Below are 18,847 nucleotides of genomic sequence, written 5' to 3'. Positions count from 1 at the left end.
GAATCCTCCAGGCAGGAACACTGAAGTGGGTAGCCATTCCCTTCTCCAAGGGATCTTTCCAACCCAGGGGTCGAACCCAGGTGTCCCGAATTACGGGCAGATTCTTTACCATCTGAGCCACCAGGGAGTCTAGATTTCCACCCTACATTGAGTCAGGTGTCCTCCTTTAGAAAGCCAGAGACTTCATTGGGAAATACATCAGAAAATGGTTTCCTAAATGATTTTTTTCTAACATGGTTTTCCTCTCAACCCTGCAGGTACCGACCAAGAAGCTAAAGAAATATGAGAAAGAATATCAGACAATGCGAGAGAGTCAGCTGCAGCAGGAAGACCCAATGGATAGATACAAGGTATGGGAGACACAGGGCACCTATTTGAGCCAATATCCTCTTTCCCCTAGAGCCGCAACTGGGGGACATTCGTTCCCTGTATTCCTTCTTGATTGATGTTAACTGTGACTTTGCTCAATGTCCAGGTATGTTTACATCTCAGGAGACTCCTGAGTAGCCAAACATAATATTTCTTTTCTTTCAGTTTGTATATTTGTAGGTGACTTCACCTGTTGCATTTATACTGGGAGTCTTCATAAGAAGCTGAAAGAAAGGGAAAAAGAAAAGAGAGAAAGTGGCTATCAACTACTTTCAAAAATGAGAAAAAAGAAAAATGGCAAAGTATGGTTTTAGCTGTGCACGGTACATCCACAAAGACTGTTAGAAGGCGAACTGTTCCAGGACTGGCCCGATAATGTTTCAGACTCACCCCTGTCTGGAGCCAATGTTAAAGATACAAACTCATTCAAAAGTAAAGAATAAAAACCACAAAGGTATATTGAGCATAGTCATGGTGTTTGTCGCAACATTTATTTCCACGAACAAGTTTATAAAAAACAGTGACATTTTACAGAGTGCAGTTCCAAAATCAAAATGATTCAGTTTAATATCCCAGCTAGTTGCAGTATTTTTAAAAAACTAGGCTGGTTGTAAAGATGTCCTCAATGGTAATTACCAACAGTTTCCATAAAACAGTGTTGGGGAAATACTGACCCCACCCTTACTTTTTTCTGACTGAAATATTAGTGTCTCTCTTCAGCATGTTTTGATTCTTCAGATTCCTACAGACATATAATGATTCCCTCTCCACATCAGTACATTAGGATAAGAGAATACTGCATTCATACACTGAGTCCCAGCGAAGCTGAAACAACTTGCCCCAAAAAGTACAGTGATGACATCATTAATTAAACCACTCACTGTGAGATGACTTCCACTTCTGTAACTAGAGTTGCTTTTATGTAGTCAGAGAGCTGGACACAGGCCACTGCAGTCATGCAGTCTATCTTGTTTCTGTTGCTGAACTGAACAGCATGGAACGCTGACATAAGGGAGTGGTGGAAGGCATGTATGGATTCTGTAGTCAGATCTGAGTTCAAAACCTGAATTTCTGAAAAAGGGACAGGATTTGGAGTCCAAGTTGGGGATTTTAACCCCCATGCCACTGTTCAGCATCTTAGACTGATTACTGGACCTCTTCCCCATCTGTAAAACGTGTAGTGTACACGTTTCCTTGAAGGATTGTTGCGAAGATGAGGTACGTTGTATGCAAAGTACCCAGCACATAGTTGGTGTTCAGTAAATGGTTGTTATTAGCCTTATTAGGCCTGCTGCCTCTAATTACCCAATTATTACTAGAATACTATCCCCTTAATTTGTGTCTGCCCCACCAGTCCCTCACTTATCTTTCTCCTAATTCTCCCAAGTATTGTTAACCTAATAATCTAACATCTGTGTGTTTCTCCCTTTGTTTATAAAACTGGCTGACAGTAGAATCCCACTGCTATGCAGAACTGTTACCATATAAAGTACTCATAGTTGGAAGCTAATTTCTACGCCTCAATAAAACCAATTTTAATGTAGCTTATGTAGCATGCTGCTGTAGAAAGCTTTGAAGTAGTAATTAAAAAATATTTTTAAGAATCCAAAATAAAACTCTCCTGCTGCTTGCATCATTCTGATTTTCTTATTGCTGCCATCATTCTGAGTGAAGTCTGGGAAGGGTGCTTTAAATAGAAGACAGGGGAATGAAAGACTAAAATTGTGTATTCAAATTCAGTCTGGAACTGAACTTGTTATTGTTTCTTATATCCTTTTTGTGTCAAAGCAGGTACGTATAAGTGAATAGTACAATGTGTATTATAATTTTTTTTTTAAAGTGACTATCATACATATACTATTGATGTGTATAATTTTTACTGAGGAATCAAAGTAGAATTAAAGTTTTTTTTTGGCGTTTGTTTTGAACACAGGTACTACTTTTTGGCTTAAATGCTCTATTTATGTATATAAGATATCCTCTATAGCTATTTTTGTATTATTGTAATAACTTTCTAATGCATCATTCAGCTAATATTCCTATACCCTTTTAATAATGTCTAAAAATTTGTACTGGAGATAAACTTGGTAAAGTTATCACATTATAATTACATTTTCAAGGTGACAATTGAGCGCATGGTTTTCACCCATCAGGAGATTTGTTCTTTCAGATAGTCAATATCTAGTTTAAGAAGCTAATTACAGTTGTATTCATTAACTTAGGAAAGTATCTTGGAAAATACATTTTAGCATCTTATAAATTTAATCCTGTCAAGAGTAAGATTTATGCCCTGGGTATAGGCACTTTATAATTCACTGTTCATGTCCAGGGACTGGGAACCTAGATATGAAAATTCTCAAGAATAACTTGGGGAAGATCTTTGAAAGCATTGAGTCAGAACTTACACAGTTCACTAACAATCCCTCCTCAACAGTTAGGATCTGTAGTGTTTAAAATGCCTTGTTTGCCCCCTAGCTTAATTCAGGAGAATTAAGAAGGTTGTGTCGATTTAAAAAAAAAGACCCAGAAATGTCATACCTTATGATATTCCAAGATATTTTTTTTCAGCTTGATACTGTTTCTCTTGGGCATGGTGGGGTACTAAAAGAGCTGTCTCAGGGAAACCAGACATGGATTTAAAGATCCAACAATGTAGAGATAACTCTCAGCGCTTACATTCTTGCTGTGTCTATCTAAACATGTGTTTTGTGTCTATTTTTATGACATATGAAAATATCTACTCTTGAGGTTATGTCAGGGTACTTACCTGTACCTAACACTTGATGAAATGGTGTCGGTATAAATTTAAATTTTGGAACCCTAAGCACAAGCAAATGTTCTGGAATTTGATAATGGTGACAGTTGTACAACTTTGAGAATGTAGAAAAACCACTGAATTGTACATTTTAGAAAGGTGAATTTTTGATATGTGAATTATATCCCCCCCCACACACACAAAAACCTGCCAAGCTAAATGTCCCAAGAGAATTAACATCTGCCTGCCGTGTTTTTTTCATAAGCCTCAGTCATACCAGAGGTACCTGTGCAGAAACCATACTTAAAGGAGGGAGACCTCTGTCAGAATTAGAGTTAATCAATAACTATAGATCCTATATGTACTCATATTTATAAGGGAAAGGCCAGCCAACAAAAGTGGATGATGGATTCATCTTTATATGTGTGTGTGTGTGTTTATATACATATATATATGCACATAGTAAAACCTATAAATAGGTAATGCATATATAAGCACAGTGCCTGTGCTACCTGATCTTGAAATGTTTGTATTTGAAGCTCAGTGAGCTCTATAATGACTGCTTACAGCCTGTGGTGTAATTTTTCTGTTTTATCTTCATGACTAGATTCCAAGATACAGAAAGGAAACTTTATTGGAAGAAGAATGCAAAGTATTTATTATAAGCCTCTTTTATTATCCGTCTTAACTTTGACCTGGCCAGATTTGTGCAGTGATTTTTATTTGCTCTGATGATTTGGTTTGCATATTTATAAATTTTGGATTAAGTGAAATACAAGATAAAGAGTTCTCTGTAGAAATACATCATGTATACTTTCATCTTTGTATAAATCCCCAGAAAACAAACATTCATGGATATGTACAGCTGTTTTAGTCATTTTAAAAAATTAGTAGCCAAGCACCTAATAGGTGGTTATCAATTTCAGAAGTTAAAATATTATTTTTTATTTTAAGATGATGAACTGTTTTCATTTGGGGGAAGTTAGTTTTCTAATGATATAATAATTAATGGCAATTTTAGAGAACTATAGCCTTCATCTGTCTTTAGAAGATGATATGCTTTTCTTGTTTAATTAAAGAAAGAACTACTTGTACAAATGTGAGTTAAGCCTTCAAAAAGCACAGCTAATTAATTAAATTCAGTGAATTTCCCAAAGTGTAATGAAGGTTATATTATTACCTATTCTAGTTGGGCAAATCCTAGAAAGAATCAGGAATGTTTAAAACTCTCTTGGGTTTGGGAGACAGTATTATAAATATGTAGTTTCTAATTGAAGGATCTTATCTATATTCAGTATAATTAAATTTAGAATGTTTAACTTCTTTCTTGAGGTTAGACATAGGACTTTTTTTTTTTAACTAAAATGTAATTCAAACAGAAAGAAAATGATTCCTGTAATTTCACAGAAGGTTCTACTTGCTCATACTAATTTTTATAGAGCAGTTGTCCCTGCATGTAATTTAAAATTAAGCTGTTTAATTATAAATAGTACAAACAAAGTTTTCTAAATAAAACTTAATTTGTACTTGTATTATTTGCTATCCTTACATATCTAAGGAAATAATTTACAACAGTGATCGTATTTTGTTTTTAAATTATGCTAAAGTTTAAATAATACTAATCATATCTGGAAAAAATGATCCTCACCCCCGCCCCATTTTGTTTTGTTTTGTTTTCGTATTGGACCCTTCCTTACTCATAGAAGTCAAGAAAGTGAATCCATCTTTGAAAAATGTTTTTCATCCAGTGAAAATAAACATACTTTATTATTTTTCACATCACAGAAATGTTACTGGCTTTTGGAAATATTTGTTATGAAATCACATGCTTTTAATGAACAGTGATAGTCAAGAGGAGGGTTTCTATCTGTGACAAGTTAATTCTAAACCTCGGATGCTGCCACTCTTCCTCTTTGCTCTTGGCTAACTCATGCACTCACTGCTGTAGGATGGTGGAGAAGGCAAGCCTGAGCTCTCTTGATGCTTCTGGAGCCACTTAGTAAGAAGGAGCAGGTGGTTTCTGATGATTTCTGATGATTGAAACTCAATCACCTTGTCTGCTGGTTGAGTTATACTTAACACTCAGGGGAGATATAAAGGTTATGCATATTAAGAATCTCTCAGTATGTTTATCAATGGTCTTTAGAATTAATGCTCCAAAATTTTTCTTCAATTTTTAGTACATCTTGTTTCCTGTTAAAGGAGGATGACTGGAAAATTACATCACACTCCTGTTTCTACATCATCTGTAACCCATTTGCTTTTTAAAAATTTGATTTATACGCTAGAGTAGTAGAGAGATTTATAAACCATATGGCCTGTGGGCCAAATATGGCCCACTGCCTGTTTTTGTAAATAAAGTTTAATTGGAACATAGCCCCATGCTTATTATCTATCACTGTTTTTACACAACAATGGCAGAGTTGAGTAGCTGCAACAAAGACCATATGGCCTACAGAGCCTAAAATATTTACTGTTTGGGCATTTACATTAAAAGTTTGCTGACCCTGTGCTAGAGTATAATCTAAGATGGTTCTTAAATGCTAAAAGAAATTCAGTCTGGTTTGCCAACTGCCAGTTAGTTACTACTGACAAGATTTTCTCTTTAGTTTGACATTTAAAATTGTTTAAATTTCCACCAGAAAGATAAAACTGGCTGTGTTGGGTGAAGGAAGAGCATGAAATGATTTCAGATATCCAGATTTGCTTTCTCAAATCTCTTCTACAATGTAGACATTTAAACATTTTTGTCTGTAGGCATTTGTCTTTGAATGTCAAAAAACTGTTTGATGAAATTTGAATTTGATGACTATCAAGGTTTTTGAAAGAGGCACCCAGAAGAAGAAAGGTGAGAGTTGAGTGTGTTGTTGCTAATAAAATTGCCCTGGGTCTTTTAGGGAAACATTTTCTCTGGACCCTGGAATGTCTTTAAAATCATGTGCCAACAATTCATTATAGCAGCAGATAGGACACCCAAAATACCGAGCTAGAGTTTATAAAGCCGCCTCCTTCTCCATCATTTTTTCCTTTAAGGCTGAGTTTATTTTCTTCTGATTGCCGGTTCACATTTCTCTGGTTTCTCATCTTGGGAAAAAATCACTTTCACCATTCCTTATACTGCTTCATCCAAACTCCAATCCCCAGACACCAAGGAGACCTGGGACCTCCGTTTTTCTTTTGCATTTCCCTGCCCAACAATATAATTCTGTTGCCTGAAGATGAAATATTTTGCAAGGTTGCTGGCTTTGTCATGCCTGAAGATGAAATATTTTGCAAGGTTTCTGGCCTCATGATTGAAGGAAGTTCCTTCCACCCAGTTCTTAACAACACAGTGTAAACAACTCACGCCCTAGTTGCAAATAGTTCCATGGACAGCGTTTGCATCAGTCACTCGGACTGCAAATAGCAGTGTGGAGAGGGAGGAGTTTAGTGTATCACTCTTCGCTCCCATTGGCTGCCTCAAGTATAATTTCTTCCATCAAACGTTAGCTGTCCTGGAGAGAGCATAGAGTAAATGACACTCTAAGGAAAAGCAACAGAGCAAAATAGCGTTACCAAGTGTCTGTTTTTTGTTATCACCATTTCCTAATTGTATTAGTAGGTGTGCAATTTCATTGGATATTCTTTTTTTTTTTTTCAATTGTCTTTGTACCTATGATTGAAAACGATAGTTGGTCTGTGACTTTTGAGGAGGTAAGTTTTTTTGTCTGTGTGTGTCTGTAACATCAGCGTCTGTCTCTCCGAAAAATGCAGTATCCTCCTCCCCCAAGATACTAATCCAGTTTTCCTGGCTACACATCTCCTATGCAGGAGGGGACGAAACTAAGGAGAAAAGTTGCTCTCTGCTTTTTGTGCAAATGTTGTTAATTGTGTGACATGGAGGAGGTTTCCAAGAGTGTGATGTGAATTTGTAGGGTTATGTAAGCATTATCTCCTGTAGTCTTTTCCAAAAGGCAAGGGAAGCAATTTGCCTGTGTTGTCTATGGGCTCTGAGCGGTCAGCACATCTGCTCGGGCAGACGTGTGGCATGTGAGCTTTTCTGCCCTGGCTGAGGTTAGGGGGCCACTTCCAGTCCACTTCTGGTGGACGCCCTTGCCAACATTTCAGAATGAACCAGGCAACATTACTACCTTTCCCAAAGCTAACCTATCTTCTTTAGTATAAAGGCAAACTGTTTCTTGAATCAGTCAGTTCTAAAAACAGTTCTGACTCCTCAGAAAGGCTGGAAGAGACAGCCAAGTCATGTCATCTCTCTTTAACCCATGGTAAGTGTGGGCAGGTTCTTCTTCATGGAAAATCTCCATCTGACCACCCCCAGGTTCATACTTTGGAGGACGATACTGCATTTTTGGCCCCAGAGCTTGCTTCCCCATGTGTCTGTGAGTGCAGAGCAGGAGTCCACACTCCCCACCGTGCTGCTTGCTTTGCAGACACTGAACTGAAGCTTCTTGCTAGAGCAAAAGCCAGTAGGCTTGCCCCCTAGGCTATTTGGCTTTTTAGGGACCCTCGTGCGTGCGTGCTCAGTCGTGTCCGACTCTTTGCAACCCCAGGAACCACGTAGCCCACCACGTTCCTCTGTCCACGGGATTATCCAGGCAACACTACTGGAGTGGGTTACCATTTCCTCCTCCAGGGGACCTTCCTGACCCAGGGATCCAGCACACATCTCCTGCTTTGGCAGGCAGATTCTTTACCACTGAGCCACCTGGGAAGCCTAACAGACCCTCAGACACCCATAATTTCTCCCAGATCTTCCCCTTACCATCCCACCCCCTGAGCACTGTGTCAGAGGTTCGAATGTGACAACCATGGTAATAGGAAATGACCAGTCACGTTCCAGCTGCGCTCATACCTCTTTCTTATATGACATAACCCATCAGATATTTATCTCTGATCAATAGTGAAGTAGCTACCTGGTGCGTTTTTTAAGTCCTTTGAACAAAGTGTGTGTCCACTAGTATTGGATTGTATGCCTTTCAAGTGAAGTGAAAGTCGCTCAGTCGTATCTGACTCTTTGTGACCCCCTGGACTATAGTCCATAGAATTCTCCAGGACAGAATACTGGAGTGGGTAGCCTTTCCTTTCCTCAAGGGATTTTCCCAACCCAGGGATTGAACCCAGGTCTCCCACATTGCAGGTAGATTCTTTACCAGATGAGTCACAAAGGAAGCCCAGAATACTGGAAGGGGTAACCTATCCCTCCTCCAGCGGATCTTCCCACCCCAGGAATCGAACCGGGGTCTCCTGCATTGCAGGCAGATTCTTTACCAACTGAACTATGAGGGAAACCCCTCACCTGGAGGTAATTTTAACTTGGTTCTAAGCCTCTGACATGTAATGTGAAAAACTGGTAGCTGCAGCCTTTCCACTTGTGCCAAATGAATGTGATGTGAATAAATAGTCGAGGGAGCTCTGTGCCTTGGAGACCTCCAGGTTCAACTTCAGGAGAAACAGAACACTTGGGAATAGGTATTCAAGTCATCTTACAATGGTCTCTTTTGAGGGGATTTATCAAGAAATGAGAAAAATCTTTTCCTGGCCTGAAGCAGTCTGCCTTGTGAAATATGTTATGATGCAATTGTGCTGGATATTGCTGCTTCTTCCTGACAAGGAGGGAGTTTATTGGAAAAGTTTCTGAACCGTATTTTTTTTTAATCTAAGTTTCCACCCAGTATGTAAGTTGTTCCCACAAGAAGGGGTCATAGTTTGATGGATCAGAATGAAAGACTAATCTCTGTCCCCTGCTAAAATTTGGATGACTTCAGCACAGATTGAAAGATTCAAGTGTAGACACATACAGTATTTGATGGGTATAATTTTCCCCTACAAATATGTACACTATCTTTTCAGGAATATATCTTGGGGAAGAGTTCCTGGAAAGGTGGCAGTTTTGAGGGGTTCCATTGTACCTTGGTCACAGAGAAGCACCCGTTACAGTTTTACATGCTTCTATTAGGAGTAAACTTTAAAAAAGTTCTTGTTTTGGCATTTTATCCTCTCCAATGAAATTGATATTCTGAATTACTTTTTATTTTTTAATAACTTTTTAAACACATGTATTATAAATTTATTGTAGACAACTTGGAAACATTAACAAAAAAAGACATCAATAAAAATAATCCACTATCCACAGTTAATATTATTTGAGTTGTTATAAAAATGGGATTTTCTAGTTACTTGTCTAATTTTTTCCCCATAAGATAGCATACAGGCTACCCCAGTGGCTCCATGGTAAAGAGTCCACCTGCCAATGCAGGAGAAGCGGGTTCGATCCCTGGGTCGGGAGGATCCCCTGGAGAAGGAAATGGCAACCTGCTCCAGTATTCTTGCCTGGGAAATCCCATGGACAGAGGAGCCTGGCAGGCTACAGTCCATGGGGTCACAAAGGAGTCAGACAGCACTTAGCGACTAAAGAACACATTAATACCTACAAAGGTGGCATACACGTTTCTCCTTTCGTTCTGTATTTTTTACTTATGTGTTAATACTGTATTGGGATTGTTTTTCTCTTTTTCAGTAGCTCTCTTTTTAAAAAATGTTTTGAGTGTTCCCAGCTATTCCAGTCTGTGTTTTCCAAAGGAAAAGACAGGAATGGGCCCTGTTGACTGAGTGTAGTTAGAGTACGAGTTTGTTCTTTGGCTTCTCTGCTGGCCCTGTTTTTGGATCGTCTGCCTCCATGAAGAGTCTCAGGCTTTGCCCTTACCGTCCGTTTCTTAGCCCGTTTATAAAAGACAAAAAGAAAAAAATTAGGTTTTCTCATTTTCAAGTCCAGGTTGTTCTATAGAAGATAAAATACACTCCCTGCCCCTCCCTCTCCTCTGCCCCTCTGCCCCCCACCCCAGGCTGATACACTGCCTTCTAGGGCGTAGCTTCGTCTTCTGGTTGTGCAACACCGCTTTGTCTTGAGTTTTTGCCGTGCTTGCAGAAAACGCTGTTAGGAGTGTAAATCTGAAAAACAGGAAGGTCTCATCACATTGATGTCTTTCCTGTCAGCTCTCTTTTGAATCATCTGTAACTGCTAACAATAGCAAAGACGGCACTTTTGATACTTTGAAATGGAGGACATTAAATTGCTCTTGGAAAAATAGAGTGAATGTACACAGTATATAATGACTGGTTAAGGGGAGTCCATGCTTCATAAGAATGAGTGACTTGCTTCTTTCATCATATAGCTATTTCACATTTTTTTCTGGGAGTTCAAGGGGAAAAACAACCAACTCAGCCATTTATTTTACCCAGAATCTTTTAATTTGAAGTTTTTTTTTTTAAAGCAAAACAAACTTTGAGACATTATCATAAGGACTGTTGCTCATACCAACAAAGAAATTGGCCTTCAGAAAAGTAAATGCATTCATATCCAAAAGGAATGAAAATATCAGTTGATAGCAAAACAGACCAAACTGTGTATCTTAAATATACTCAATTAAAGGGGAAAAACATTTCAGAGAAATGCCTAGTGGTTTACCCAATTTCATCCCTACTGTCTTGCAGTTTTCTTTATGGTCCAGGGTGGGATTATTATGCATGTTTCCAGCAAAGACTTGCCTGTGTCTGTGTTCTGGGTCTCTGAAAATCTCACAGGATTGGGGGTGGCTTTGGAAAGTTTGCTTTTCGTGGCATGGTTTTTATGATGAAGCCCTGTCTGGGGGGCTGAAGGGGTTGTAAGTTTCACTGGGTAGAGTTCTGCAGCTGCACCGCTCGCTTAACCCACCGTTGTTTCCCAGACAGCAGTCCTGCCTTCCTGTGCCACTCGCGCCTTCTCCTTCTGACACTTTCAAAAGTTCACTTTGTTGTTTTTGTCGCTTGTCTTTCCTTACCAGTTCTATTGGTGTCGATAGTATGTCCAGGCACTAATGCCCACCTCTGGCTGTTGCTCTTTTTCTGCAGAGGGAGAACCGGAGACTACAGGAGGCCAGCATGAGGTTGGAACAAGAGAATGATGACCTTGCTCATGAACTAGTAACCAGCAAGATTGCTCTGCGAAATGACTTGGATCAAGTAAGCCTGGTTTCACTAGGTAGAAATAAGACTGTGGTGACCTTCAGGGCAAGGACCAAGTTGCTCTCAGAGCAGTCCCACCAGGGCTTGCTCTGTGCTTGATGCTGAGTCAGCTGCTTGATGGGAGAATGGGTGGGTGGCATGCAAGAGAGTGGCAGGTGGGAGGGGACTGTTATACTCCTTGGAGATGGTGAAAAACACAAGCCTTTAGGGTTTTGGTCATTTTCAAACAGCATGTGTAAGATACTTAAAAAAAAAAGCTCTAAGCTTTTCTGGTGTCTCTCCTCTTAATCTCTTGTTGTTTTAGTCACTAAGTGGTGTCTGACTCTTTCACAACCCCATGGACTGTAGCCTGCCAGGCTCTTTGATCCATGGCATTTCCCAAGCAGGAATACCAGAGTGAGTTGCCGTTTCCTTCTCTGGGGGATCTTCCCTACCCAGGGATTGAACCCACATCTCTTGCATTGGCAGGTGGATTCTTCATCACCGAGCCAGCAGGGATGCCCTCTTAATCTCTTCTTTTCCTAAGCCAAGGAGTTACAGCATCATTACCTGAGACTATCAGTCACCAGGAGTATATTAATGCCACTCTAACATTTATAGTTACTATACTTTTTGCTCCAAGATTTCTCATCTACAGTAAACATGAGGATTTTATATGAACCATGTACGTTGAGATATGCGTATTGGTGGACTGACAGGCATCCTAGGGGCAGACAGCCAGGACTGCCTGGGTGTCAGTCCTGGCATCACCACTCACTAATCACATGACCCAGGGCCATCCTTAACCTGCCTGTAGGTTTCAAAAAGTGTTTCCCTCATAGGAAAGATGTGAGAAACAAATGAAGTAAAGCACTACAGTAGTATGTGTTCAATAAGCATCAGCTGTGGCTAGGAAACCCTTAAATTCTTTAACTTCCTCATCCTTTCCAACAGTACTCATAGCTTTAGGACTTCTTGTTTTTCCATTGCTAGTGTCTTTGGAAATAATTGGCAATATAGAAGGAATCTTGCACAGTTTTAAAATCATCATACTATTTTCTAACTTTTAAAATGTGATTATTCCCAGTGGGGTCAAAAAGTTGAAACTTAGAATGGCTGAATTTGCTTTAAAAAAAAAGAGAGACTTTACCTGTACTCTAACTATGCATTGGCAATATTTAAAATACAAATCCATTAATAATATAAAATGTGATTGGATATATAAATGTGATTGGAAGGTTTTTTTTTTAATGTTTGAAAATGGTCCCTGCCACAACTCCTTTTCCCATATAAACAGCTAATTTTGCAGCTTAGAAGTTTTAACCACAGTAAGTTGTTGGTGTTCATGTTGTTGTTATTGTTCAGTCACTAAGTCGTGTCCAACTGTTTGTGACCCCATGGACTGCCGTGCACTGTCCTTCACTATCTCCTGGAGTTTGCTCAAACACATGTCCATTGGGTCAGTGATGCTATCTAACCATGTCATTTCCTGCTGCCCCCTTCTCTTCCTGCCTTCAATCTTTGCCAGCCTTAGAGTCTTTGCCAGTGAGTCAGCTCTTTGAATCAGGTGGCCAAATTATTGGAGCTTCAGCTCTAGCATCAGTCCTTCCAGTGAATATTCAGGGTTTGTTTCCTTTAGGATTGACCACAGCAGGATGGGAGATAAAAACCACTGTTAAGAAAAGTGCTGAAAGTGGAGAGGAGGAAGCTGAAGGAGTCAGCACTAACTGGAGTTTCAAAATAAAACAGAAACTGTGCTGCTTGGGACAGGATGTAGAAGGTAGAAGCAGCAGCCCTGTCAGGGGTGGGGATTGCCTTTTGGACCACAAACTGCATCAGCCAGCTCATCTGCAAGCTGTCAGAGGTGAAATGAAAAATGTGTGACTAAGAGTAAGAACCAGAGAAGGCAGAAGGGTCCCATTCAACAGGGCCATTGACCCAGCATGACCTTGACTGTTTTACTTCTATCATAAGTAAGACCATTGTGGTGACTCAGTACTATAAGGAAATTTTTGGCTCCATATTAACTTTGCAGATGACCTTGACCGACACTTAATTCTGCCATTTTGAATATTCTATCCATTAATAGTTTTCTTAAGATGGCTAGCTGAATGAAAAAGTTTACACTAAATCTGTTGTGGTAATCATTCCACGATGTATGTAATTCAGGTCATTTTTTTATATACCTTAAACTTACACAGCACTGTATGTCACCTCTATCTCAATAAATCTAAAAGAAAAAAAAGTTTTAAGTAGTTAGACTTCATAGGGATGCAGTGAAACGAGTTAGAGTTGTAAATTGAAAGTTTTATGGGAAATGTATCGCTATATGTTGAGGGACAGCAAAGAGTCGGACACGACTGAGCAACTGAACTGACTGACTGACTGACTGAGCCTTTAAAAAGCAAAAAAATAATGAAGTTAAATATTTACTAAGTTCCTACTATGCACCAAGCACTTTATTTAGCAATTTATAAGCATCATCTCATTTAATTTTCCTAATGACTCTGTTAAGCAGGTAATCTTCCATTTTATAAATGAGGCAACTGGCATATCTACCATTACTTGGAAAGCTATCCTATAAAAATAGAGACTTACATGAAAATATATAAACGCAAAGTTGTTTACTGCAGTGTTACTTACAAGAATGAAAACGTGAAATAAAGTATATGTCCAATAGAAAGGATGAAGGCGCATCTGTAAAATATATTTTTGGAATAATTTTTAAAAACAATGCGAAGATAATGATATAATATTTTTAAAAGAGTAAATTTATCTGTGTATAATGTTTACATCTAAATTGCAAGGGATATACGCTGGCCTAGGGCCAACCTGGAGGAAAGGAAAGGAGGCTGGACTCTACCTTGTGACAGGAAAAAGGCCAACAGGGAAATAGAAATATATAAAAATGTTGCTACAAGAGGAACTTACCTGGTGGCTCAGTGGATAAGAATCCACATTCAGGGAACACAGACTTGACCTTTGGTCCAGGAAAATTCCACATGCCGAGGAACAGCTAAGCCTGTGTGTCACAACTGCTGAACCTGTGCTACAGGAGCCCATGTGCTGCGCCAGTTGAAGCCCTCACATCTAGAGCCCTGTGCAATAAGAGAAGCTACCACAATGAGAAGCCCGTGCACTGCAAAGAAGAGTATCCTCCCCATTCCCCACAACTAGAGAAAAGCCTGATGCCACCAAAAATGTTGGCTTTCTCTGACTACTGAGGCCTAATAAAAAATCAGAGACAAGAGTCTGGGGGAACTAGAAAGGTGAATTTAATCCTCAGGTGGAGGAAGGGAGACACAGCAGACACATGCCTCAAAAATTGTGCCCCACTTCCATGAGGAATCTGTGCTGTGCTTAGTCACTCAGTCTTGTCCGACTCTTTGCGACCACATGGACTAGCCTGCCAGGCTCCTCTGTTGTTGGGGATTCTCCAGGGAAGAATACTGGAGTGGGTTGCCATGCCCTCCTCCAGGGGACCTTCCCAACCCAGGGGTCGAACCCAGGTCAGTGGAACCCAGGTCTCTCGCATTGCAGGTGGATTCTTTACCATCTGAGCCACTAGGGAAGCCTGTGAGGGATCTGGAGGATTCTACAGATGAGGGCTTGCTCTCAGGGGTCGGAGATGAGGAACAAAAGTGTAAAGATCTTGTATTCTTCCTCTTGCATTGTTTCAAAAACAGTTGCAGACTAGCCTCAGCCTGTTAATTGGGTCTGGCAGTCCCATAGCCTAGTAGTTGACTCCATTGTCTTTTGTGTATTGTACCGTGGCCTTCTTTTATAATGCAAAAAGAGACAAAATAACATGGAGTGCTCTGCAAAGAGAGTGCTGTAAAGGTGAGCACCAGTTACAGGATGTAATTAGCATAGAGTTAAAGGATAGTAGGTGCAGAATGCAGCTCCTGCAGAGCCAGGGGGCAAAAAGCAAGCTTAGTTATAGGCTACAAATTCGGACCCATTAAAATAAAAACTAGCAGTGATTAGGCCTGCTCACTGTTCTCTCCATCTTCTTTGTTCTCAGGAAAGAAAAGTAAGACTCATTCTTCTTTTTTCCCTTTTCATTGCAACAAGCCTAAGTGCAGCAATGAAGACCCAAGGCACCCAAAAATAAAAATAAAGAACAAATTAATATTTGAAAACTCTAAAAAATGTTGCTGTTAGATATCTCTGGGTGATAAGAGTAAGTCTAATTTTTATATTCATTTTTATACTTTTTTCAATTTTTTAATCTTTTCTAAGACCTTAAATTACTTAAGTACCTTTGGTTAGAGGCTTCCCTGGTGTCTCAGACAGTAAAGAATCTGCCTGTAATGTGGGAGACCCAGGTTCAATCCCTGGGTCAGGAAGATCCATCCCCTGGAGAAGGAAATGGCAACCCACTCCAATATTCTTGTTTGGACAATCTCATGGACAAAGAAGACTGGCAGGCTACAGCCCATAGGGTTGCAAAGAGTTGGGCACGACTAATATTTTTACCCTTGGTTAAGCAATAATATGCCTTATAATGTTAATGATCAGAAAAATATATTATTTAAAAAATTATTTCTCCACCCCCAAAAAATTCATTTTGTAGATTAGTCTGGAAAAGTTGCTAGGGTCCTCCTGAAACAATTAATTATTGAGTACCTAAGCATCTCTTGGAGCTACTAGATCGGTCCCAAAAGAAAAGATTCCTTCATCTATTCCTTCTCTTTATTTCCCCCTTTCATGCCTGTCATTCTCTTTTTAAAACAGTAGTTAAGACCTGGCCCCTCTGCCTTTTGAAGTTTATTATCTAGATGAAAGAATGAAATTGCTGTGTCATTGAATTGCTAATTCAAAACTTGCTATCTCCTCCTAAAATCTGATCCTGCAGTTTCTGCCCCAGAGGGGTTTATTGAAAAGCTGTCCCTGCAATTTAGGCACCTGGCCCCTCCAGACTTTGAGGAAGGGCATTAGCTTGAGCCTTTGCCTGCCTTTACCCAGTTTGCCCAGTACTTTTTCATTCCCAGCTTAATCAAAATCAAATCTCTTAATTCAGATAGCAGAACATTGGCAAAACTCAACATTCAGAAAATGAAGATCATGGCATCCGGTCCCATCACTGCAGATGGTTACTGCAGCCATAAAATTAAAAGACGCTTACTCCTTGGAAGGAAAGTTATGACCAACCTAGATAGCATATTCAAAAGCAGAGACATTACTTTGCCAACAAAGGTCCATCTTGTCAAGGCTATGGTTTTTCCTGTGGTCATGTATGGATGTGAGAGTTGGACTGTGAAGAAGGCTGAGCGCCGAAGAATTGATGCTTTTGAACTGTGGTGTTGGAGAAGACTCTTGAGAGTCCCTTGCACTGCAAGGAGATCCAACCAGTCCATTCTCAAGGAGATCAGCCCTGGGATTTCTTTGGGAGGAATGATGCTAAAGCTGGAACTCCAGTACTTTGGCCACCTCATGTGAAGAGTTGACTCATTGGAAAAGACTGTGATGCTGGGAGGGATTGGGGGCAAGAGGAGAAGGGGACGACAGTGGATGAGATGGCTGGATGGCATCACTGACTCGATGGACGTGAGTCTGAGTGAACTCCAGGAGTTGGTGATGGACAGGGAGGCCTGGCGTGCTGCGATTCATGGGGTTGCAAAGAGTCGGACACGACTGAGTGACTGAACTGAACTGAAACAAGCATGAAAGCAGATTGTATTTGAGACAATATGTAAACCAAACAAACACTAATTAGGTAATCAGGTAGTTAAAAAAACACATTCTTTCCTACCCATGTCATTTTAGAGCTGGCTTCAGGGGGAGGCCTTACAAATAGCTGTGAAAAGAAGAGAAGCAAAAAGCAAAGGAGAAAAGGAAAGATATAAGCATCTGAATGCAGAGTTCCAAAGAATAGCAAGAAGAGATAAGAAAGCCTTCCTCAGCGATCAATGCAAAGAAATAGAGGAAAACAACAGAATGGGAAAGACTAGAGATCTTTTCAAGAAAATTAGAGATACCAAGGGAATATTTCATGGAAAGATGGGCTCAATAAAGGACAGAAATGGTATGGACCTAACAGAAGCAGAAGATATCAAGAAGAGGTGGCAAGAATACACAGAAGAACTGTACAAAAAAGATCTTCACTACCCAGATAATCACGATGGTGTGATCACTGACCTAGAGCCAGACATCCTGGAATGTGAAGTCAAGTGGGCCTTAGAAAGCATCACTATGAACAAAGCTAGTGGAGGTGATGGAATTCCAGTTGAACTATTTCAAATCCTGAAAGATGATGCTGTGAAAGTGCTGCACTCAATATGCCAGCACATTTGGAAAACTCAGCAGTGGCCACAGGACTGGAAAAGGTCAGTTTTCATTCCAATCCCAAAGAAAGGCAATGCCAAAGAATGCTCAAACTACCGCACAATTGCACTCATCTCACACGCTAGTAAAGTAATGCTCAAAATTCTCCAAGCCAGGCTTCAGCAATACGTGAACCATGAACTTCCAGATGTTCAAGCTGGTTTTAGAAAAGGCAGAGGAACCAGAGATCAAATTGCCAACATCTGCTGGATCATGGAAAAAGCAAGAGAGTTCCAGAAAAGCATCTATTTCTGCTTTATTGACTATGCCAAAGCCTTTGACTGTGTGGATCACAATAAACTGTGGAAAATTCTGAAAGAGATGGGAATACCAGACCACCTGACCTGCCTCTTGAGAAACCTATATGCAGGTCAGGAAGCAACAGTTAGAACTGGACATGGAACAACAGACTGGTTCCAAATAGGAAAAGGAGTCTGTCAAGGCTGTATATTGTCACCCTGTTTATTTAACTTATATGCAGTGTACATCATGAGGAACGCTGGACTGGAAGAAACACAAGCTGGAATCAAGATTGCCAGGAGAAACATCAATCACCTCAGATATGCAGATGATACCACCCTTATGACAGAAAGTGAAGAGGACCTAAAAGCCTCTTGATGAAAGTGAAAGTGAAAAAGTTGGCTTAAAGCTCAATATTCAGAAAATAAAGATGATGGCATCCGGTCCCATCACTTCATGGGAAATAGATGGGGAACCAGTGGAAACAGTGTCAGACTTTATTTTGGGGGGCTCCAAAATCACTGCAGATGGTGACTGCAGCCATGAAATTAAAAGACGCTTACTCCTTGGAAGGAAAGTTATGACCAACCTAGATAGCATATTCAAAAGCAGAGACATTACTTTGCCAACTAAGGTCTGTCTAGTCAAGGCTATGGTTTTTCCTGTGGTCATGTATGGATGTGAGAGTTGGACTGTGAAGAAGGCTAAGCACCGAAGAATTGATGCTTTTGAACTGTGGTGTTGGAGAAGACTCTTGAGAGTCCCTTGGACGGCAAGGAGATCCAACCAGTCCATTCTGAAGGAGATCAGCCCTGGGATTTCTTTGGGTGGAATGATGCTAAAGCTGAAACTCCAGTACTTTGGCCACCTCATGTGAAGAGTTGACTCATTGGAAAAGACTGTGATGCTGGGAAGGATTGGGGTCAGGAGGAGAAGGAGACGACAGTGGATGAGATGGCTGGATGGCATCACTGACTCGATGGACATGAGTCTGAGTGAACTCCGGGAGTTGGTGATGGACAGGGAGGCCTGGCATGCTGCGATTCATAGGGTCACGAAGCATCGGACACGACTGAGCGACTGAACTGAACTGAACTCAGGCTCCCTGGGCACCAGCAGCTCTTCATGTTTCTCTCTGACAGAGCCTTCTTTCTTGACAACTTGCCCCCGACCCTC

The 18,847-nt window shown here is 40.3% G+C and overlaps 1 protein-coding gene across 14 annotated transcripts in view; it reads left to right on the top strand.

The window, feature by feature from the left end:
- RABGAP1L (RAB GTPase activating protein 1 like) overlaps positions 1 to 18,847 on the top strand; it is a 736,110-nt gene that overhangs the window by 701,208 nt on the left and 16,055 nt on the right. For 11 of the 14 annotated variants that reach the window (XM_025287225.3, XM_025287224.3, XM_044942811.2 and 8 more), the window contains 2 exons: positions 258 to 350; positions 11,012 to 11,122. In XM_025287225.3, coding sequence (XP_025143010.1) covers positions 258 to 350; positions 11,012 to 11,122 — 204 coding nt within the window. Of the gene's footprint in view, positions 1 to 257; positions 351 to 534; positions 2,006 to 4,743; positions 6,818 to 11,011; positions 11,123 to 18,847 lie in introns of those variants that run through there. The other 3 variants (XM_025287228.3, XM_025287226.3, XM_006060365.4) reach the window with 3 other exon arrangements.

Source organism: Bubalus bubalis, chromosome 5 (assembly GCF_019923935.1).
Source record: "Bubalus bubalis isolate 160015118507 breed Murrah chromosome 5, NDDB_SH_1, whole genome shotgun sequence".
NCBI lineage: Eukaryota > Metazoa > Chordata > Mammalia > Artiodactyla > Bovidae > Bubalus > Bubalus bubalis.
The sequence above is the reverse complement of the archived record's forward strand: the minus strand, read 5'-3'. Positions and strand labels throughout refer to the sequence as shown.